The sequence below is a fragment of the Branchiostoma lanceolatum genome, chromosome 2 (genome assembly GCF_035083965.1).
Source record: "Branchiostoma lanceolatum isolate klBraLanc5 chromosome 2, klBraLanc5.hap2, whole genome shotgun sequence".
NCBI classification, from domain to species: Eukaryota; Metazoa; Chordata; class Leptocardii; order Amphioxiformes; family Branchiostomatidae; genus Branchiostoma; species Branchiostoma lanceolatum.
In genome coordinates this window covers 38,539,333-38,562,239 of record NC_089723.1, presented here as the reverse complement: position 1 = coordinate 38,562,239, position 22,907 = coordinate 38,539,333, and the positions used below count along the sequence as shown (strand labels likewise).

Below are 22,907 nucleotides of genomic sequence, written 5' to 3'. Positions count from 1 at the left end.
TCACTTTCTGTTACTCTGTGGTGAGAGTCCATGAGACATGCCCATAGATATCATATGGAAGATCATGTACACAACATGTAACTACTGAAACACAGAAAACATTATCCCTGTACACAGAGGTGATAACAATGACATCATGATAATGCACCAGGCATCATGTTGAAGGTCTCCAACCAATGTTTCTTTCCCCATCAGGTGTGTGACCAGCTGTTCAGCCTGCTGTCCACCTCCATGTGGGAGACCCCGCTGGCGGCCTCCAGACAGGCCCTCAGGCTGAAGGAGGAGGAAATCGACAAGAAGCTGCTCAAGCACCAGAACCCAGGTGGGTCGTCATGGTTACAAAGCACCAGAACCCAGGTGGGTTGTCATGGTTACAAAGCACCAGAACCCAGGTGGGTTGTCATGGTTACAAAGCACCAGAACCCAGGTGGGTTGTCATGGTTACAAAGCACCAGAAACCAGGTGGGTTGTCATGGTTACAAAGCACCAGAACCCAGGTGGGTTGTACCATCATGTGGTAACTGTTCAGTGGTGAAGCCTTGCTTAGGGTTTCAGAGATTGTTATTCTGAGCTTGCCTTTAATTTAGAGCAACAGACAAAAAATGTAAGATGGCAAGGTTGCCTTGTGGTTAGCGTTGTTGACTTAGAATCTAAAGGTTCCGGGTATGAATCCCAAGCAGCCTCCGATGTTGTAATCTCCAAGCAGACCTTCCGGTGGCAAGATCGGAACTGCCGAGTTAAGACTGTGTCCATGAGCCACTGATGTCGCAAAGATCCCAATGCACTTATCGAAAAGAGTATGGGTCCATCCCGGTGTACATGAGTGGATCAAACCTTACAGTCTGGTCTTATGCAGCTGGATGTGTGTGTGTGTATGTAGACTGGTTTATTCTGTGAGAAACAGCAAGACGTACAAACCTCCTGGCAGGCTGAATTAGGAGGTTTTTTACACCGAGTTGGTAAAAGAAACATCCTTACACATCAACAATCGCCTTTGGTGACATACCAAGACATTATGATAGCATTATAAAAATCTCAACGATGATACTTGATCAAAATACGATTTCTAAATCAGCACTTCATAAAATTATGCAGTATTAACGTTGTCTCATGAGCAACAAAGCCTAAAAGATACGATCACTGAATGGTCTAAAATGTACTTTGTTCAAAGCTGGTGTGTTCCGCCTAGAGGCGTTTTACCAGTTATGAAAAAATAAACAGAATGACATGTCTTCTGCTGTCTGTTCCAGATGCAGGATCGCCTGATGCATGCTGGGAGGAGGAGAACATGGCTGTACAGGAGGCGAACTTTGACCCCGAGCGCACAGTGTGCTGCACAGTGGAGAACGGGCACACCCTGGTACATGGAGCGGGCGGGAGGGGCTACGGACTGGGGTCCACTGGCATCTCATCCGGCTGCTGGCAGTGGAAGGTATGTGTGTGTGTGTATGTGTGCATGTGTATGTGTGCATGTGTGCACGGAGCAGGGAGGAGGGGCTACAGACTGGGGTTTACTGGCATCTCATCCGGCTGCTGGCAGTGGAAGGTACGAACCCCATTTTATCGTGTGAATTTCTGTCCGTTGGTTCGTTCCTTTGTTCGTTAGTTTAGACACTTGTAGTGACTAGCAAGCTGCCTTTCTGTGGAACCCCTTAAACACGAGACCTCCATTTTACGTCCCTTCCGAAAGACAGCCCCAACCGAGATGTCCTGCCCAGGATTGAACGGGGTCTCCCAGTTACCAACTAATCATTGTAACCAGGAGCTCAACTGTGAGGCTGCTACAGGGACATCCCTCATTATTAACATGAACTATTGCTGAAACAATTTTATTCTACATTTCTGAATCATAGGAAGCTGCCAGGAAGCCCATTCTAGAACTTGACCTCACTTACCCACCTACCAAATATCATGAACGTCTGTCTATATCTTCTCATTGTAACCTGGAGCTCAACTGTGAGGCTGCTACAGGGACATCCCTCATTATGTACATGAAATATTACTGAAACAATTTTATTCTACATTTCTGAACCATAGGAAGCCGCCAGGAAGCCCATTCTCGAACTTGACCTCACTTACCCACCTACCAAATATCATGAACGTCTGTCTGTATCTTCTCAATATGCTGTTTGTTTACATTTCAGTTCCTGATCATAAAAGAGAACAGAGGGAACGAGGGCACCTGTGTGGGTGTGTCGAAGTTCCCAGTCCAGGACTTCAGGCACCGCACCACGGCGGACATGTGGCTGTACCGAGCCTACAGCAGTCTCTCAATCTACCAGCCTGAGGATAGCCATTATCAAACTTAACCTTCATTCTCCACACCCCTGCCCACCTACCAAATATCATAAAAATCCGTCAACAGCATCTAGAGTTACGTTGTCCACACAAAAACGCACCAGCTCTGCTGCAGAATCATAGGAAGCCGCCAGGACGCCCATTCTTAAACTACTACCCACCTACCAAACATCTACCCACCTACCAAACTACTACCCACCTACCAAAAATCATGAGCATCCATTTACAGCTTCTTGTTATGTCATTTACTTACATTTCAGTTCCTGATTATCAAGGAGAACAGAGGGAACGAGGGCACCTGTGTGGGTGTGTCAAAGTTTCCCGTCCAGGACTTCAGCCACCGCACCACGGCGGACATGTGGCTGTACCGAGCCTACAGCGGGAACATGTACCATAACGGGGAGCAGTCCCTGGCCCTGCCCAGCTTCACCCAGGGGGACTACATCACCGTAGTGCTGGACATGGAGGCCCGGACGGTGTCGTTCGGCAAGAATGGAGAGGTAGGGGCACAGCCAGACCTGTTGGGAGCCTGTTATAATTACTATGTACTTAGAGTAAGCATAGATCACAATAAATGTGACTCATAGGATAGCAATGAAACCCAGCTTCACCCAGGGGGACTACATCACCGAAGTGCTCGACATGGAGGCCAGAACGGTGTCCTTCGGCAAGAATGGAGAGGTGGGGGCACAGCTTATCCTTAGGTTTTACAATCACGCCAGTGCCCGTAGGGGTTACAGTCCCAGCCGGGCCCCGAAGCCATAATATAAATTTGTCCCACTAGACTGCCAGGTACCGGAGGGGTACCTCCTGGTGTTTGCACGATTAGCTGACAGCGTCTGTTTGTTACCGAAAGTGAAAAAAAGAGCCCGTCAAGTACTCGGCAGGGCCCCCTTTTCTAATTAGGACCTAAGCATTAACCGAAATCTTAGATCTTGATGTAGAACATTGATCTTAGGTCCTATCTATCCATATAAAATCTTACTCTTTACAGAGTTGGAGAAAAAACAAAGATTGTATATCTTGTCATCTTCTTGACTTTGTGAAAATGAATATATCTTAGCTTTGTTACGGTTATTTGTATCTATCAGCCTGAGGTCCTTTTCACATAAACATGTGTCAGTTTTTCACATGATCAGTTTCTTTATGGTGGAGCCACAGCTTATCATAGACCTTAGATCCTCCAACAACTAATGTTATATTGGATTGCAAACAGTATTCCGCAGAGTTTTTTTTGTTTTGTGCTGCTACATGTACTTCAATCTCTGTCATTGTTTGGAATCTCATTTGTTTTCCTGTCCTTAAGCAGCATGCTTCTAAGTGTAGTCTTGGGTCTCACCCGAGGTTGTTTTCTTTTTGCATGCGCAGTGATTCTTGTTTTTCTATTGCTGCCCACCCTCCATACTTGACCCATGAACTGTATCTTCTCTTAGTAGCAATTTCAGTTGTAGGAGGTATTTTGTTTGCACAGCTGCAGAAACAAAACAAAAATCATCTTTCAGTTAATGTAATGTTATCTTGTGTAACTAGCATTTTTTCTGAATTTTCTGATTCAAATTATTAATTTTACAACAACTCTGTGTGTACCATCCCCATCACAGGAGCCCAGGCTGGCCTTTGAAGATGTGGACTCCACCGAGCTCTTCCCAGTCGTAATGTTTTACAGCAGCAACCCGGGGGAAAAGGTGGGGAAAGATTTTTTCTTTTCTTATTTAACCGCGTATTAACTAAAGTTAACTTTGGAATACAGACCACTACAAGATGGTGGACGTAGAAGTAGGACAAATCGACATCAATAGAAACAATTATTGATTTAATTTGGTTTGGTTTTGATTTTATTTGGATTGCCACAACTATACAATACATTTTGGGTACAGGCAGCAATAGCTGGTATTGTGCACCACACTTTATATATTACAGAGCACATTACTCATTACAAATAATATACTGTACAACCTTTGAAACAAACAAGACAAACCTTAAGTTCTCCATACAGAATTTGAATAAGATCAGCAGCTTCCATACCGTCTGCCTAGAAAGCTGGTATGTTATACCGTCTATATAGATGCAGATATAGATCTCTTGCGTGGCTTTGTTTTCCAGGTGAAGATCACGGATATGCAGGTGAGAGGAGCTCCGCGTGACCTCCTGCCAGGTGACCCCACCTGTGCACCCGCACCTGCAGTCACGTCCGAGGCAGCCGTGCAGCTAATACGAACCTTACACAGGTGGGTATCCTTTTCTCTGTCAGTAGATTTTATCTTCATTTAGCACATAAGGTTGTGTTTGCATATATGAGGATAATATCCTGTCTATGGTTTTCAAAAAGCTGTGTCCGATAAGAGAAATGGTATGCAATGGAAGAGATTTTGATACAACAATGACCAAGCATACATCGGATATCTGATGTTCAGCTGATACGTACATTACGCTGGTTGGTACTCTTCCCTGTACATGTAGGTGACATAGTGACATACTGTCAGAACTGTTCAAGAAGACCACTCATCAGGGGACTGATAAAATCTATGCACAGGTGGTCAATATAGATAGTCAGATGGTCAATTTTATCAATGCTTGTGTCAATGGGAAAAATTATCTAAGGGTCTTCAAAAAGTGTTCAAATTGGCTAGGTGGTCCTAATGTAGAGGTGGTCACTAGACGTGTACAGGTTTGATTGGAGTTTGGACAAGCTGCCCGCGTAATGACAATATTGAAAGATACACACATGATATTTCTTTAGTTTTCTTTCAATTGTTTTCTCTTGTTCTGTGTTAAATCTTGTTTTGCCAACTCCCCCCCTCAAGAATCTGTTTTCTTGACATGTTGCAATGACTGTTCTTATATTGAAAGATACAAGCCTGACATTTCTTTACGTTTATTTAAACCTAAACAGACAGGAAGGTTGGACTGGTCACATCAACAGCTGCATCATGGACAGACTCGGGAACATCAAACGGCTGTACGAGATAACTCTCATGCAGGGGACAGACACTGGGACGTCCAGGTGCGTACATGTAGTAGGGTGTGTAGTTCAGTGGTTAGTGAGATAACTCTCATGCAGGGGACAGACACTGGGACATCCAGGTGCGTACATGTAGTAGGGTGTGTAGTTCAGTGGTTAGTGAGATAACTCTCATGCAGGGGACAGACACTGGGACATCCAGGTGCGTACATGTAGTAGGGTGTGTAGTTCAGTGGTTAGTGAGATAACTCTCATGCAGGGGACAGACACTGGGACATCCAGGTGCGTACATGTAGTAGGGTGTGTAGTTCAGTGGTTAGTGAGATAACTCTCATGCAGGGGACAGACACTGGGACATCCAGGTGCGTACATGTAGTAGGGTGTGTAGTTCAGTGGTTAGTGAGATAACTCTCATGCAGGGGACAGACACTGGGACATCCAGGTGCGTACATGTAGTAGGGTGTGTAGTTCAGTGGTTAGTGAGATAACTCTCATGCAGGGGACAGACACTGGGACATCCAGGTTCGTAGTTTGGTACCTCTGTAGGTATTATTAATAGTAGTAGTGGACAACCTCAAGTCAACTGTGCACACTAATGCCACATTTTCAGTGGTTAGTGGCCCTATCTCACGCAGGAGACAGACACTGGAACATCCCGGTACATAGTAGGCTAGGGTGCATAGTTTAGTGGTTAAGCTCCTATCTCACTGGACCTGTGGCACGTTGGCGACCTCGCTGCAACCGGGCGATTTGATAAAGCGCTTAACAAATTTCACGCTTTGTGTAGTTTGTTGTCTTGTACTTGTCTAGTCATATTTGTACGTTTTGCACGATGTTCCCATTATAAAGTCACGGGTAACACAATTCCAATCTAGAATGCAGCGAGGCTGCTAATATGCCGCGGGTCCAGTTAGGTATGGGCTTTATTGGCCCTATACCTCTTGACCAAGAAGCCGTGAGTTCGGATTCCACCTTACAGCCCTTACGACGGGACATTAAGCCATGGTCCACTGTTCATTGTACTTGTCAAAAAGAGCTAGGGGAATTTTGTGCAATGAACCTGTAACTACTGTACATAGCGTCTGTCTTCTCTGTCACAACCAGCAAAAGACTTAGGCTGGGTGCCATCCTCCAGAGTAACTGCTTGCTCAATCTTTTTGCCAGCATCCTGTCTTATCCAAAATTGAGCCAGCGGTTACTACGGAGGATGCCACCCAGGCTAAGACTTTTGCTGGTTGTGACAGAGGTGGCAGATCATTTACTTTTTCACTTTCCAGGACTGTCACCAAAACTAGGAAATCAAAATCAGCCGAGGAGGACAGCACTGACAACAGTACGAAGGACGAGGCTTTGAGCACAGATCAGAAGGAAGAGGAAGAAAAGGCAGAACCTCAGGATGAAGAGGAAGAAACAGCAGACGACACTACAGGAAAAGACGAAGCTGAGAAGGAAGGAGAGTCTTCCTCAGCAGAAGAGTCTGAAAGAAGATCGCCCACAGTTGAAGATATCAAAGGTTTGCTCAGCAGCCATTGAGATACATAGATGAGTTTATTGCAATTTATTTCCCGAAGGCTAACTGCAATTAACAGGAAAAGGATGAACAAACACTGAAGAAGAAAATTACATGTGGCTACTCTAGTCTAAATGCTAACTGTAAATCTTAACTTGTTGAGTTTGACTTCTTTTTCTAAATCTGTTCAAGATGAAAGATCCCACTTTTTCTGTAATGTGTTGGTTCTGTAATGTTAAGACGAGAGAGTTTTGCCTGTAAAAAATGGATGGAGTTTAGTAGAAGGGGCTGTTTGAAATGAAATGTATTTCATCTTCCTCCACATTTGATGTCCAGTATTTACAAGTTCTTTTGTAACTTCTTGTTCCTCTCTTTCTCTATATCAAGGAGGTTAGCACTAATTCTGATATCAATGCCAATTCTAATCCAAGGTTTACTAGATGAGAACCTCCAGCCTGCTACTCTGGAGACAGCCAGACAAGCCCCCGACATGCACCTACTGGAGCGGCTGTGCCGGGAAGTGTGGCCGGCCCTGGTGGTGATCGGAGGAGTGGACCAAGGTCTGTATCTGTATAGTGTATTAGCCAATATAACTAAGGACGTCCCCACTATACATGTACCTGGTGGCAAAATGTTCCACTCTACAATAGTTCTAGGATAATAGGAATTGTTGAAAACATCAATCGTAGGTTGGTAACTCTGTTACTTGACTATTTCTTGTTCTCTTCTGAGCAGGTGTTAAGTACTTAGCAGTTGGTAGTTCTACCAGTTTATTAGTTATTTTGTACATTATACATGAGCATATAAGCATGTCGACTGATGATGATGACATTGTACATGGTGTGGACATTTTTCTTCTGTCTTCAAGAGACATCCACTGTAGATTTGGTTTCATTTTGGTAACACTAGCACATCAGTCAGAATCTGGCAGCTTGGTTCTGCACCCTTTCCAGTTTATCTAAATTGTCTTCCTTAGGTTTACGGCTGGGGGGACGGTGCGTGCACAAGCAGTCGTCGCGCCAGGCCACCCTCCTGGGGATGGTGAAGGAGGGGAGTGCCTCGGCGAAGGTGCAGTGGGATGACGCTGATGCCACTGTCAGGTAGGCTTTGTTTGTTTCACATAACAAGTAAACGGCTTAGGCATAACACACCCGTTTTTGTACAGTAAGTACATTGTTTAAGCTGTGTAAGACCGTATGCCTAGCAGCAGGTCTAGGGATTAAAACTCAGAACCTTTAGATTCTAATTCAACGTCAACCCTAACCACAAGTCTACATTGCCACAACTGTCACGTTAAGTTCAAGTTCACGTCTTTGAAATTAATAGATTTAGGCCACACCAATATAAATTCTTGATTCTCGGATTTAGAAAAAAAAAGATGTTGATTAGAATATGAACTTGAACACTAATGGATTTTCTTTGATGAAGCCTCATTAAGCCTCGTAAACCCCTTGAAAACAAAGTGTAAGAATAAAGTTTGTACTTTGTGCTTGGCTGAAAATGCTAACCGTAGCAGATCTAGAGTCAGATTGCACAACCACTAGCTACTTGAAAAAGCATGATCGTGATTCACCTCAAATGAGGACGACTGCTTTATCTTTTTAACGTGAAGTCTTTTGACTGTTCTGTTCAGCGACACCCCGGTGACTAACCTGGAGCCTGGTGACTTGGTGCTGTTTGATGCCTACAAGCTGCAGGGCCTGACAGCAGACACTCTCCAGGACCTCTTACATCTCACAGGGGTCGGCACGGACGACTCACTGGTGGACAGGTAGGTCTGGGGTTAGGGTTTGGGTTGGGTTTGGGTTTGGGTTTGGGTTAGGGTAAGGGTAAGGGTTAGGGTAAGGGTAAGGGGTTAGGGTAAGGGTTAGGGTTAGGGTACGAGCATCTTGAGATCTTTACAAAACATCTTGAGATCTTTAGATCTTTTGGTAATATCTTGAGTGCTGTTGTCTAAAAGATCTCATTAATAATGAAAAATTGTCAAAATTATGCGATGTTTTGGGAATCTGGAGTGTTTCCAGGACTTTGTGTCTAAATATCTCTAATACCGACTCATCATAAAAGCTTTCTTTTATTTGGCTTCCTTTCTCCGCTCTGTCATCAGAAATATCTGAAAGGATTTTATATGATGTTGACAAAACAGCTTCACTTCTTTTCTTGCGCAGGGTGTTCAACAGAACCAGACCAGTCAGGCAGAAGACAGCAGAAGAGCAGCAGCAGGAGCAGCTAGAGAAGAGCCTAGATGCAGACATCGCTACAGCCATGCAGGAAGACGGTTCTAATGGCAAGGAAGTGCCTGGAACAGACCAACACGTCCAAACTACATCAGACTCACAGCCTGTGGTTGAAAAAACAGATGGTGATGAGAAGGATGCCACAGATTCTGCTGAAAGCAAGTCAGAAGTGTCTGAAAGCAAAAGTGAGTCTTCTGAAAGTAAAAGTGAGGAAGAGGATGTGAAGACAGAAGTGGCAGCAGAGGAGAGGGCCACGGCAAGGTCCCGGTCTTCGACATCTTCAGCTGGCTGTCTCAGTCTGAGCCAGGCAGAACTCATGGCTCTTCAACTGGCCTATCTGCAGCTCGGGGCACTCAAGGCATTGGGTATGTAGTACTGCTACACACAAACTTTGCCTTTCAGTAGGATTGTTTTATTTTAGATATATTTTGTTTAGGAAAAATATGTTTTATGCACATGACTGGTACAAGGTAATGAATTAGGTATATTTAGGCAGATTTCCTTGATGATGCTTTGTCACTCCTCTACAAGGATTATGACCTGTACACTCATCTGTTTCATTACTTTTCACATTAGATAATTTCTTATCTTTAAGTTTCATTAAAACCAAAGGCTGTCTTCCTCAAATGAATTGTACACTCAATTGTTAGTTTGTTATAATATGTATAATATGTAATTGGTGACTTTTGAAGATCAGCCATGTTGCCTGATAGTCAGTGTATGTAGTTGACGATCAATAAAAAAATAGATAGCTATTCTGTCAATTTTAATCCCTAGGTGTTATAATGGGCTGAGATGTTAGTCGTGCCTAAAGTGCCCAAATGGAGCCAGCAGCCCAAACCTGTGGAGCCTTCCCAGGAAGAAGAGCTAAAGGAAACTTTTCTAACTTGTCTGTCTGTTTCAGTCCCCAGGTGTTATGATGGGCTGTGGTAAGTATGCAGAGATGCTGCTTGTCCCCAAAGTCCATGGAGGGAGCCAGCAGCCCAAACTGACTAAACGTTCCCAAGGAAAAGGAACTGTATGAAACTTTTCTAACTTGTCTGTCTGTTTCCATCTGCAGGTGTTATAATGGGCTGTGGTAAGTATGCAGAGATGCTGCTTGTGCCCAAAGTCCATGGAGGGAGCCAGCAGCCCAAACTGACTAAACGTTCCCAAGGAAAAGGAACTGTATGAAACTTTTCTAACTTGTCTGTCTTATTTTAATCTCCAGGTGTTATAATGGGCTGTGGTAAGTATGCAGAGATGCTCCTTGTGCCCAAAGTCCATGGAGGGAGCCAGCAGCCCAGAACCTATGGAACCATCCCAGGAAGAAAAGTTTGAGAAAACTTTTTAAACTTGTCTGTCTGTTTCAATCTGCAGGTGTTATAATGGGATGTGGTAAGTATGCAGAGATGCTCCTTGTGCCCAAAGTCTCTGGTGGTAGCCAGCAGCCCAAACCTCCCAAACCTTATCAGGAAGAGGAGTTGACAGAAATGTTTCTGCCTGTTTCCATCTGCAGGTGTTATAATGGGCTGTGGTAAGTATGCTGAGATGCTCCTTGTCCCCAAAGTCTCTGGGGGAAGCCAGCAGCCCAAACTGACTAAACGTTCCCAAGGAAAAGGAACTGTATGAAACTTTTCTAACTTGTCTGTCTTATTTTAATCTCCAAGTGTTATAAATAACTATCCTGTCAATTCTAATCCCCAGGTGTTATAATGGGCTATGGTAAGTATGCTGAGATGCTGCTTCTGCCTAAAGTCTCTGGACGGAGCCAGCAGCCCAAGCCTCCTAAACCTTCCCAAGAGGAGCTGAAGGAAACTACCCTTTAACTTTTCCATCTATTTTCATCCCCAGGTGTTATAATGGGCTGTGGTAAGTATGCAGAGATGCTTCTTGTCCCCAAAGTCTCTGGGGGAAGCCAGCAGCCCAAACCTCCCAAACTTTCCCATGAAGAACAGCTAAAAGAAACTTTTTTAACTTGTCTGTCTGTTTCAATCCCCAGGTATTATAATGGGCTGTGGTAAGTATGCTGAGATGCTTCTTGTGCCCAAAGTCTCTGGGGGAAGCCAGCAGCCCAAACCTGCGGAACCATCCCAGGAGGAGGAGCTGACGGAAATGTTTGTCTGTTTCCATCTGCAGGTGTTATAATGGGCTGTGGTAAGTATGCAGAGATGCTCCTTGTGCCCAAAGTCTCTGGGGGGAGCCAGCAGCCAAAACCTCCGGAGCCATCCCAGGAATAACAGCTAAAAGAAATGTTTCTACTTTTCTGTCTTATTTTGATCTCCAGGTGTTATAATGGGCTGTGGTAAGTATGCAGAGATGCTGCTTGTCCCCAAAGTCTCTGGGGGAAGCCAGCAGCCCAAACCTGCGGAACCATCCCAGGAGGAAGAGCTGAAAGAAACGATGCGGGGAGTGATGAGGCTGATGGTGAACCGGGCCGTCATCGCCTCCCCCGTCAAACGGAACGTCTCGATGATGGAACTGGAGCGTGCCCACTCCATGCTGCTCAAGCTGGCCGTCAACGCAGCAGCAGAGGAGGGGTCAGACATACGGGCAAAAATAGGTAAGAAGCAGCGTAAAAGGTAGATCCAAAACTCTGAATACTGCGTGTATCAGTTTTTCTATTCCACACCTAGGACAAATTTTTAAATGATATTATACATGGTCAAACTTGTCCAAGAACACCACTCAGGGGACCAGTAAAATCTAGTCTATGTGGACGGGTTGTCACTATAGACAGGATTCAATTTTTGTGTCCATGGGGAAAATCATCGTAAGGGACCACCAAAAAGTGGTCACATTGACCAGGTGATCCCAATGTCACTTGTACAGGTTTGACTGTATTATATTTCTAGATAGGCAAATCATAAAATCCTAAATTAACATACAAGTTGGAATGAAAAATTGGAGATTATAAAAGTAATATTGTTTTTCCCAAGCCACGTACCATTATCTCTTTCTGGTGTGAATCTGTTCTCCTATTTCTTCCTGTGTGTCCTCTGTGGTTTCCTGGCCAGGCCGGAAACTTGTCATGGCCTTTAGGAAGAACAGAGGGCAGTATGAGAGCCAAGAGGGGGATCCAATCCAAGGGGGGACCCCCCTGGTCTGCCAGGGGGCCGAGGGGGGTCAGGGCCAAGAGCGCCAGGGTAAGGAACCTCCCTGGTGAATTTGTAGCATGGTTGCACCACAGAGCTGTCATCTCCACTGCTTGAATGGCCCCATTGGAGTTGTGTGATTTCACATGCAAAAATGTTGCACAAAAAAGTATCCTCTTGTGCGCTTAACGGCACTCTGTTTCTACCATGGTAAGAACTGTTGAAGTGCCGTTGCAGTTTGTTCCCACGATTGGCCATGCGTTGCAGCCACATTGAACTTGGTTTTGTTGCATGTAAAATTTGTTTTATTGAATGCGTTGGCTAATATTTTTGTGGCTGCCCTGATTTATAAATGTTTCCTGAGACATTGCAAATGGTACTCTAAAAAAAGTCCTCTTGGGCCTTAGCTTATACAGGATCAAATGCCTAGAATATATACAACTAATTTAGCTCATCCAATCATACAGCGATGCTACATGACTCTGAAAAAAAACACATGTGAAGATCTGTTTTATCCATCAACAGTTCCAAAAAATATCAAACCATGTTCCCAAATCCATCAACTTGTCCTACAGAACTCAACCATCAATAATGTAGAACCACCTTGAGTTGAACACAAAGTGTAGTAAAAACTGTGTGAACCAAGTTTATTCCAAGTTGTTGTAGTTGTGTTCAGTTGATACCTAGAATTACTTAGAGAATTTGGTCTTTTCAGTCTTATAATTGACATCAATGAAAAATTGTCGTCCTAACCCCAACCTGTATTAATACCTTGAATTCAGTTGATAATTATGTAGAACTACAACTGGTCTTACTTGGTCTAGTTAGTCCTTGATGACGAATTGTCGCCCTAACACAAAGCTTTGTACACAGATTTAGTACACAGATTTAATACCTTGAATTCGGTTGATAATTATGTAGAGTTACTAGAATCTGGTCTTGTTTAATATTCCTATTGACGTTGATGACGAATTGTCGCCCTGACCCCAAGCTCTGTGCGTACCCTTTCAGCGAATCCATAAAAGTTACTGTTGATACCGTTCCTTCAGTTGATTTCTAGAATTACTAGAATTTGGTCTTGTTAGTCGTTAAAATCGTCCTAACCCCACGCTCTGTGTGTTCAAGTTCTTTGTATACAACCAAAGAGTTAATACCTTGAATTCAGTTGATAATTATGTAGAATTACTAGAATTTGGTCCTATTGACGTTGATAAACCTGCTGTTCAACTGATCTTGCTCACAGTCACTGACGAAAAGTAGTGGATGCTACTTGAAACGTCTGACCGTTTCCAAAATCATATCCAGTTGTTTGAGTAATTGCTTTTTGGCGTATCTTATTACCTGGATGTCTAATCTTCATCGACGTATTGACGTTGATGACGAATTGTCGCCCTGACCCCAAGCTCTGTGCGTACCCTTTCAGCGAATCTATAAAAGTTACTGTTGATACCGTTCCTTCAGTTGATTTCTAGAATTACTAGAATTTGGTCTTGTTGGTCGTTATAATCGTCCTAACCCCAAGCTCTGTGTGTTCAAGTTCTTTGTACACAACCAAAGAGTCAATACCTTGAATTCAGTTGATAATTATGTAGAGTTACTAGAATTTGGTCATGTTTAATAGTCCTGTTGACGTTGATGACGAATTGTCGCCCTGACCCGTCGCTCTGTGCGTCCCCTTTCAGCAAATCTATAAAAGTTACTGTTGATACCGTTCGTTCAGTTGATTTCTAGAATTACTAGAATTTGGTCTTGTTAGTCGTTATAATCGTTCTAACCCCAAGCTCTGTGTGTTCAAGTTCTTTGTACACAACCAAAGAGTCAATACCTTGAATTCAGTCAATAATTTTGTAGAATTACTAGAATTTGGTCTTGTTTAATAGTCCTATTGACGTTGATGACGAATTGTCGTCCTGACCCGTGGCTCTGTGCGTCCCCTTTCAGCGAGTCGTGCTCCTCTGTGCAGCATGGAGGATATTATGAGTGAGGCCGATGATAGCTCAGGCCAGGAGGGTAAGGCTGCTGTTCCAGGGAGTGTTCGCTTTTGGCCCACAGGGACTTTGCTGACAAACCCTCTAGTTAGCCACAACGTTGTGTACAGTCTGAAAGACTTGAAAAGCAGTCAGTTAAACTTATATCAATGATGAAATACAGTCAACCTCAGAACTATTCATACCCCAAAATTATCCACAACCTTTGCAAATTTGTTGTTTTTCTCATGAACGAAATGTAGTGCAATCATTGGAATTTTCTTTCATAAAAGCCTTATAGCCACACCTTCAATAGCACATTTTGTAAATATTACTTGAAAACTAGTCAGTATCAGTGGTGACATACAGTGAATATGAAAATTATTCATAATATGCTGCGTCCGTCACTGTATTAGACTGTCAATCAACATTGAAAAAAAAGTATAGGACCCGTCATAGAAATATGGACATTGACGAAGAAAATATTGTGATTGAATTCTTTGGCGGTAAAGTTACATGTATGTTATCTTAGTAAAAGAAGGATCTGGCTTGGTTACAGTTGTTAATTGCTGAAAGTTTCAAAGTGTTGAAAGTCAAAGAAACTTGCCTGCCATCTCCACCTTCTGCATTGAGAAAAGCTTACCATCGCCTGTCTCAACAAAGCCAAGCAAGCCTTTGCTAGCCAAGTCCTTGTGCAAAGTTGGAACACTCCCTTAAAGCCTGGTAGTCAGAGTGCCCAGTTTAACCACGGGAAGAGCCTGTTGGGCCAGCCTGCTGTCTGGTGCTCGAGGTTGCTTGCTCTCATCAAGTAATGTTTGCCCATCCCACTGCCTGCTGTTGTGACATCATTAACAACAGTTGTACATGATTGTGTTCATGGTGCCCCTTTTTTCAGGTGTGCTGACTGACACAGTAGTTGTCATGAGTAGATTCCTCTTTCTAATGGACCAATTTTTCCCCCGTTAACCATCATCATGTAGGTACATGTAGGCGTGACGTTAACCTGGATACCAGCTGCAATTTTCCCCTACTTCAAACAGGGTTTTCTATTGGAAAAATTAATTCCTGTATCCAGCCAGCCTTCTTTGAAAAAAAAAAGAAGATGAAAAACCATCCTTGAAAAAAGGTTTCAAGTGACCAATTACCACCAATCCATATCAGTGCCATTCAGAAATGACCAGTTTCAGTGTCCATGTATAAGCTGGTTCACGGTTTGAAATGCACATGCGCGTGGATGCATTGTGGGTGTAATGTCAAAGTTGAAGGCCGCTGACACGTAAGCAAAACATGTCTGGACATGGTATCAAGCATGGCATAAACGCGAACAAGTTTGGGGCCTTCACCTTTGAGCTAATCATGTGTAGATCAAACCGTGAACAGGGAAATTGGATGTTTTATTAAAAGACCAGTAGGTTTGAAACCTCCATGCTGATCCCCTGCAGAGTCTGGTATCCAGGTTTAGCCTTACATGAACAGTAGTGAGACAACAGCATCCACAGAAGAGCTAGCCCAAGATGCATGGGTAATACAGTCCTGTACTGTAGCACCTGTAGTTGAAGGTGTTACGTGTGCAGATAGTTCTGAGTTGCATGTAATGTAAACCAGGTTAGATCAGTAAAACTAGTAATGGAGTGGAAAACTGGCAAGTATGATTTTTTACCTTTATTTTTTTTTTAGCACTGTAACTTACCAGTGTATACCAAATGCCAAGGTAGCTGAACAGTGCTAAATGTTAACATATGAAATTACATGAACATGAGATATGTATATTATCCAAAGCCAGATATGCTTCTTTGCATACCAGAGATGACTGTAGTTAACATTGTTCACAAACTGTTTCTAGAGTGGTATAGTTTTTGTTGTTGAAAATGATGACAATGTACCTCATGATGAATCTGATGACATGCACGCAGTACATTCATATTGTAAGCCAAAGAATATTGGAGGGGGAGCGTGTAGCAGGCAGAAGTGGTAACACGAGAAGAAGAAGAAGCCAAAGAAAGTCCATAGATTACGTGTAGGTAGTTAAGAAACCAAATGCATATAATTTAGACAAATATAAACTATGACATACATGTATTTAAATGTTTTGTGTTATCAATAACAATAAGATATAAACTCAGATAATAAGAATATGAAGACAAAAAGGAAAACATTCTCAAGACATAGATATCAACTATACATCATTCAATCATAACTTGCCATTAACTATTACATCAAAATCAAATTTGAATGCAGGTAAGTGATTATGTATATCTTACCAAATTATATCCTGGTAAGGTTTGAAGGAGTGGCACACTCTGCCACTGTTGTTATTCTCCATCTAACTCTCACCCTGGTCCTTCCAGAGCTCCTGGAGGAGTACCAGTCCAGGAAGAGGCAGCAGGAATCCTCCATCACTCCTGTAAACACCAAGACCTCACCTGCAGCAACCTCCACCTCCTCCGTGGGTACCATGACGACCGCATCCACAGCGCCGCTCGCCTCGCGTGAAGAGCGGCTTGAACTCCCAGGGGTCGCCGACGAGAGACCTAACACTAACAGCTCTGGGTCCTACCCAACCGCTGGACGCAGACCAAGGTGGGCAAATAGCAGTTAATGCTTAGGCCGCACAAAATGAAAACAAATCTCGAGGACCAGGTTCGTGCCTTGGTGCCCTCAGTTTTATGGAGTGAATACAGTTATGTTCAAGTTTTCCTCCCTGCCCTCTGTTTTTATTTTATGATGTCTGCTTGCTGTATTTTCACCTTAAAATGTTTGAGAACCAAGGAAACAATTTGGTGTGGCCTTAGGGTTCATGACCTCGTGGATGGGTTCATGACCTCGTGGATGGGTTCATGACCTAGTGGCTGGGTTCATGATCAAGTGGGTGGGTTCATGACCTGGTGGGTGGGTTCATGACATGTTGTGTTGAAGAGATTCTTCCTGACAACCTCATTTTTATGGAAAATCTCAATAATGTATGATGCACCAATAACCAATCAACTACTCAATTAATTCCTTTTGTTTCTGAACTATAGCAACTAAAATCATACCTAGCAGCCTAGACCAAAAACAATTATGCCATCCCTATAATATGCTTTCATTGCCAAAATATCTTTCTTGGTTAATCTGTTCTTTTATACGTTGTAAATATATCTTAACTTTACAGCGGCAGATTTGCTACAGATATTTTTTGTACATTCAGTTATCCCTCTTTCCATTAGAGGCTTTGACTGCTGTGCAACCATGCACTGAATGACCAAACATGTGAAAGATGTCTCAATGAAGTTCATATATAAAGAACACATTTTTTTAAAGTTTTATATTCTTGTTGTCTTTTTAATCAGACTTAAAACCTCATGCATCATATTCCAATTTTGAAATCAAGAATCACACGAATGCTATTTTGGTCTCTCAGCAATTTCTGTCTCGTGGAAAGGGGGCCTTATAGTATGCATTGCAACATTGATTTTTCATAGCCTCTATTGCAGACTTCTTGGAATGCTAGCATTTATTTCTTAGGGGGAACGCTGATTTGCGTTGAGCGGGAGTTTTGCCCCACTCGGCATTAGCCAACCTTATCCATGTCGAAAAGCATGAATCAGGGCTCCCCTCAAACACACACACGAAGAAGAGGCTGGCGCTCCAAGAAGTCTGTGAGGAGGCTACATTTTTCACTGCACGTGTGCTCCTAGTTGACCTGCATCCCTGCTTAATTTCCTTCAGCCTTGGCCGCATAATGCGAGGTCCCACCCCCCACATGCGAGCGAGCGTACCACCCCCCCTGGTCATCCCCCCTCGCCCACGGCGCTCACAGACCCCACCATATTTGTCCCCTAGGACACGGTCGCCCCCGACGTCTCCAACATTCGGTGGTCCTCCGCCACCACTGAGGTCCCAGCTACCCCCTCGCCCTCCCTCTCGGATGGAAGGTAAGCTACTCCCCTTACAGTATGTTGCATTGTTTGGCTCAAGGCAGAAATTTGTATGATAATCAAGGTAGAACATGTATAAAACTTTCCTTGACAAACTCTTTTAGGTTTGTGATAACTTTTGAGGTTTGTAATAAATTTTTTAGGTACATCAGGAAAATCATTTATATGAGATATGTCTTTTGATATAATTGTATTATGTATATAATTATTTGTTTATACACTAAGTTACTGTATTAGAATAGGACTCCAGGAAGACTAGTGAGTGCATGATGTGTTTTACTAATGGAGATTCTAAATAAAAAACAAACAAACAAACAATGTTGCTGTCTGTCCAGCCTTGTAGCTGTGTGTGTTCTATTATGATGCTACAATGTTAAGATATTGACTTGACTCCAATTGAAGTTTGGATTGTGATGACATGTTTTTCATGTTGCTGTGTGTCCAGCCCCTGTAGCTCCCCCCAGGCCCCGCTCTCCGTCCCCCCCACCCCCTCCCATCGCCCCCCAGCTCCTGGAGATGGGCTTCACCATGAGGCACATCCAGCGGGCCATCACGGCCACCGGTTCCCGTGGCGATGCGGACCCCCGCCGCGTGGCGGTGCTCGCCACCTGGATGGTGGAGCACCCCTGTGAGGAGGAGGAGGATGTTGCGGCTGGACCGGAGGGTGCGGAAGCTCAGGAGGGGAGAGATGCCGCTAGAGAGGACACTCCTCCGGACAGGACCGACAGGAGGTTTGTTTACTTGTTTGTTTGTTTGTTTGTGGACGGTGCGGAGGGGAGAGATGCTGCTAGAGAGGACACTCCTCTGGACAGGATCGACAGGAGGTTTGTTTACTTGTTTGTTTGTGGACGGTGCAGAAGCTCAGGAGGGGAGAGATGCCGCTAGAGAGGACACTCCATCAAGTTTGCTCAGTATAAGGCCAAGAGGACACTTCTGGGCACTGAACCTAGGTGGTGGTTTGAACTGAATAAAGTCATGTACATGTAGGTCGTGAATATATCTTATCTTAGGGAAAGAATCAACCAGGCCTTTCTTCTAGATAATAGCAAAATCTTTCTGAAAATGCATAAATTATGTACAAGCCCATTGTGTACATCTTTTAAACACTTAGTTTGAATATGCTTTTTCACACTGCTTTTATTATTACAAATCTGTACCAAACTTTATTGACCCCACCCCTGTAAACCCCACAGCCCTGAGCCCGAAGAGCGACAGGAACCCCGGCAGGAGCCTCGTCCCGAGCCGCCACAGAGGACCCTCTCCGGCCGCAGAAGCATGATGGGAGAGAGGTCAAGGGGCATGGCGGACATCCGGAGTTTCATGACCAACCAATCTGGTGAGCGATGCAGGACAGGACATGGTAATGACAATAGTTATCAAATGCGGTATTGTAAGACAGATATATAAGCGTGGTGGTTGGATGGGTGAAAATTGTGTATGTGTGTGTGTACATGTGTGTGTGTGTGTGTGTGTGTGTGTGTGTGTGTGTGTGTGTGTGTGTGTGTGTGTGTGTGTGTGTGTGTGTGTGAGTGAGTGTGTGTGTGTGTGTGTGTGTGTGTGTGAATGTGTGTGTGTGTGTGTGTGTGTGTGTGTGTGTGTGTGTGTGTGTGTGTGTGTGTACATTATGTATGTGTCATATAGAATCTGCTGCTAAGGTGGCCAAATACTGCAAGACTTCTTCCTTGTGAGTTTATTCTTATCATCATCATCTTCATCATCCACTATTCCTTCTAAATCATAAAAACAGTAGCCGCTATCTCACGCCAAAACATGAATAAAACCCTACAGAATTCCATCCTGCACCCAGAAACATTCAGCTTCTTCTCCAAAGGTAGCCTGGATGCCAGACTGTCACCAAGGCCTGCTCAAGCCAGCTCCTCAGCACCAAAATGCTAAAGAATTGCCAAAGAATTTTTACCACAGCCCCCACTGAGCCAGTGTTTACCTCACACAAAAAGTTAAAAGTTAAAATCCTCCCACACCATTATTGATGTATAGGGCGGTGCCCATCTCCGTTTCATAGCCCTGGGCCACACTGTGGTGCAATCACTGCAGCAGGGGGCTAGTCCACTGGCAGTGAAGTGTGTTTAACTTCCATACTGTTTCAGAAGTATGTACCATTTTTATAAAGTCTTTGGTATGACTCAATGCGCCTCTTGTCCAGAGGTGTCCTACCTGGGGCTTGAACCCCAGTCCTTCTGGTCCAAGTAATTTGAACCAGATGTGGTAAAGAGCAAAAGCGCAGACCACTACACCACAGGGACACAAAGCTGTGGCAAAATTTCCTTGGGGCATCTTGGCCTTGTAGCCAAAGAGCTGGTCTGTGTAGGCCCAGGAAGCAGTCTGGCATCCAGGCTACCCCAAAGGTAGGTAGGTAGAAAGAACCATTGAGTTTAGGAGATTCTTTTAACACAACTAGGTCATCTCACCTGCTAACGTTTCAGTGTCTGTCAGACACCTTCTTCAGAGCTTCTGACTGGAGTACTGCTTCTCACCGCTATAAGTAGCCGATGTAGGTGGCATGTTAGCAGGTGAGATGACCTGGTTGTGTAAAAAGAATCTCCTATACCCTATATTCTACCAACCTGATGAAATCATTTTCGGAAGAAATAACCTTGTAGCCAAAGAGCTGGTTTGTGTAGGCCCAGGAAACAGTCGGGCATCTTGGCTACCCCAAAGGTAGATAGGTAGAAAGAACCATTGGGTTTAGGAGATTCTTTTTACACAACCAGGTCATCTCACCTGCCAACGTTTCAGTGTCTGTCAGACACCTTCTTCAGAGCTTCTGACTACATGGAGTACTGCTTCTTACCGCTATAAGTAGCCGATGTATGTAGGTGGCATGTTAGCAGGTGAGATTACCTGGTTGTGTAAAAAGAATCTCCTATACCCTATATTCTACCAACCTGATGAAATCATTTTCGGAAGAAATAACCATTGTCTGTCGATCATCATCACTGAGCGTTGGTGTGTGTGTGTCCAGCCCCTGTAGCTTCATCCAGCCCCCGCATGGAAGACATACGTCGCTTCATGTCGACAATCCCCAGTCAATCTGATGAGAGGTGCAGAACACAACATGGTAACAGTTACGTATAGAATGTTGCGCCTTAATCACAATGGATATGGTCTAAAACGGTCACATACTGTAAATTTTGAAACTTTGGCGGTGGTTTTATTTTTCCAGTTTCTGTGGTTTTCCTGGTGACCTTTCCTTCGCGAATTCATAACGCTACGAATTTTGTGCTACAGAATCGTTTCAACCACAAATTTAAAACACCACGAAAGTCTCTTTTTTCCTCCTAGGCCGCACCAATTTAATTTCATGGTTAATGGATTTTTATTTTCCAAAAAAAGAAAATTTTAGAAAAAAAAATTCATGAAAACAGAAGGCTGGGGCAGCCTTCCGTTTTAATGATTTTTTTTTTCTAAAATTTTCTTTTTTTGGAAATCTTTTCTTTTTTGGAAATCTTTTCTTTTTTGGAAAATAAAAATCTGTTAACCAAGAAATTAAATTGGTGTGGCCCTACCGTGAAATAAAACCACTGTGAAAGTAAATGAATTTACAGTATCACCAAAGTAACGATAAGATTTGGATCAGTAAGAATTGTGGGGTGCAGGTATGTAAATCTGTGCATACCTGGAATTTACTCCAGGTTTTGTAAAAATGCAGAATAAAAGAAAAATCCACAAAATGTCCTTTTATTGGATTATACCAGCCCCATAATTGTTACTTGGTCATCGGTGAATTCTTGGTTCTAAGGTGGATATTTTGGTGAGTCTTCATGAAGAGGTGGCGGGTTCATTACTGCTATATGTATATATATACATGTATATGTCTGGATATATATGTGTGAGGGTAGAGATTGTAATCTGTCAGAATTGCTGAATCTACCAGTAGAGATTGTGTCTTCCTACAGCAATCATTATCAGGATGCCAGGGTGTGTTAGGGTGGTCTGCCATTGATAAATATGTTTCAAAACTTTGGGTCAATCCATTGATATAAAGAGAAATGAATCAAATTTAAAAAGTGCTGTCTTTTAAGGAAATGTCCATATGCACAGAAAAATCTAAAGACTCCTATCTGTATGCCAGGGTGTGTAAGGGTGGTCTTCCATTGATAAATGTTTCCAAACTTCCCAGTCAATCCATTGATTGCTAATTGTAGAGATCCTGTTGGTGATCTCTGTCGACAGAGAGTTCAATCAGGATCTCTCCTGGTAGTATTGCAGATTCCGCCAGATCACAATCTCTACCCAAACATACACATGATGAAATATTGATAAATCAATTTGCCTCTCCCCTTGCAGTGTTCCTGGGGAGGAACGAGGGCCGCGAGGCTGACGACCAGGAGCCGGGACGCGAGCGGGAGAGCATCTACGACAGACTGAACCTTGACGAAGACATGGACATCGATGAGGAGGTCATGGAGGACATGTTCGGCCGGGAGATCACCTCGGAGAGGGAAATGTTGGGGCTGTGGTTCCCTGAGGTAGGTTCTGCTAATGCTGTGTTTAGGTATGCTGTAGAATGGGGCTGCGTACCTAGGTGTAACATCGATGAAGACATGGACATCGATGAGGAGGTTATGGAGGACATGTTCGGTCGAGAGATCACCTCAGAACGGGAAATGTTGGAGTTCTGGTTCCCAGAGGTCAGTAATGATCAGACAGTTCTGCTAATGCTGTGTTTAGATATGCTGTAGAATAGGGCTGTGTACCTAAGTGAAACATTGATGAAGACTGTGGTTCCCTGAGGTAGGTTCTGCTAATGCTGTGTTTAGGTATGCTGTAGAATGGGGCTGTGTACCTAAGTGTAACATCGATGAAGACATGACATCGATGAGGAGGTTATGGAAGACATGTTCGGCCGGGAGATCACCTCAGAATGGGAAATTTGGGGCTGTAGTTTCCAGAGGTAAGTCAGGGTCAATAAAGAGCTAGA

General features: G+C 43.7%; 1 protein-coding gene across 1 annotated transcript in view; it reads left to right on the top strand.

Moving 5' to 3' along the window:
- LOC136427061 (probable E3 ubiquitin-protein ligase HERC1) overlaps positions 1-22,907 on the top strand; it is a 224,335-nt gene that overhangs the window by 157,340 nt on the left and 44,088 nt on the right. The window contains exons 41-63 of the mRNA XM_066415778.1: positions 196-322; positions 1,251-1,432; positions 2,559-2,798; positions 3,900-3,983; positions 4,402-4,526; positions 5,192-5,302; positions 6,538-6,773; positions 7,202-7,330; positions 7,747-7,870; positions 8,404-8,541; positions 8,939-9,372; positions 10,218-10,321; positions 10,418-10,469; positions 10,694-10,711; positions 10,841-10,858; positions 10,989-11,111; positions 11,274-11,549; positions 16,397-16,628; positions 17,757-17,962; positions 18,411-18,696; positions 19,159-19,325; positions 20,949-21,050; positions 22,274-22,455. Of these exons, the coding sequence (XP_066271875.1) occupies positions 196-322; positions 1,251-1,432; positions 2,559-2,798; positions 3,900-3,983; positions 4,402-4,526; positions 5,192-5,302; positions 6,538-6,773; positions 7,202-7,330; positions 7,747-7,870; positions 8,404-8,541; positions 8,939-9,372; positions 10,218-10,321; positions 10,418-10,469; positions 10,694-10,711; positions 10,841-10,858; positions 10,989-11,111; positions 11,274-11,549; positions 16,397-16,628; positions 17,757-17,962; positions 18,411-18,696; positions 19,159-19,325; positions 20,949-21,050; positions 22,274-22,455 (3,696 nt within the window). The remainder of the gene's footprint in view (positions 1-195; positions 323-1,250; positions 1,433-2,558; positions 2,799-3,899; positions 3,984-4,401; positions 4,527-5,191; positions 5,303-6,537; positions 6,774-7,201; positions 7,331-7,746; positions 7,871-8,403; positions 8,542-8,938; positions 9,373-10,217; positions 10,322-10,417; positions 10,470-10,693; positions 10,712-10,840; positions 10,859-10,988; positions 11,112-11,273; positions 11,550-16,396; positions 16,629-17,756; positions 17,963-18,410; positions 18,697-19,158; positions 19,326-20,948; positions 21,051-22,273; positions 22,456-22,907) is intronic.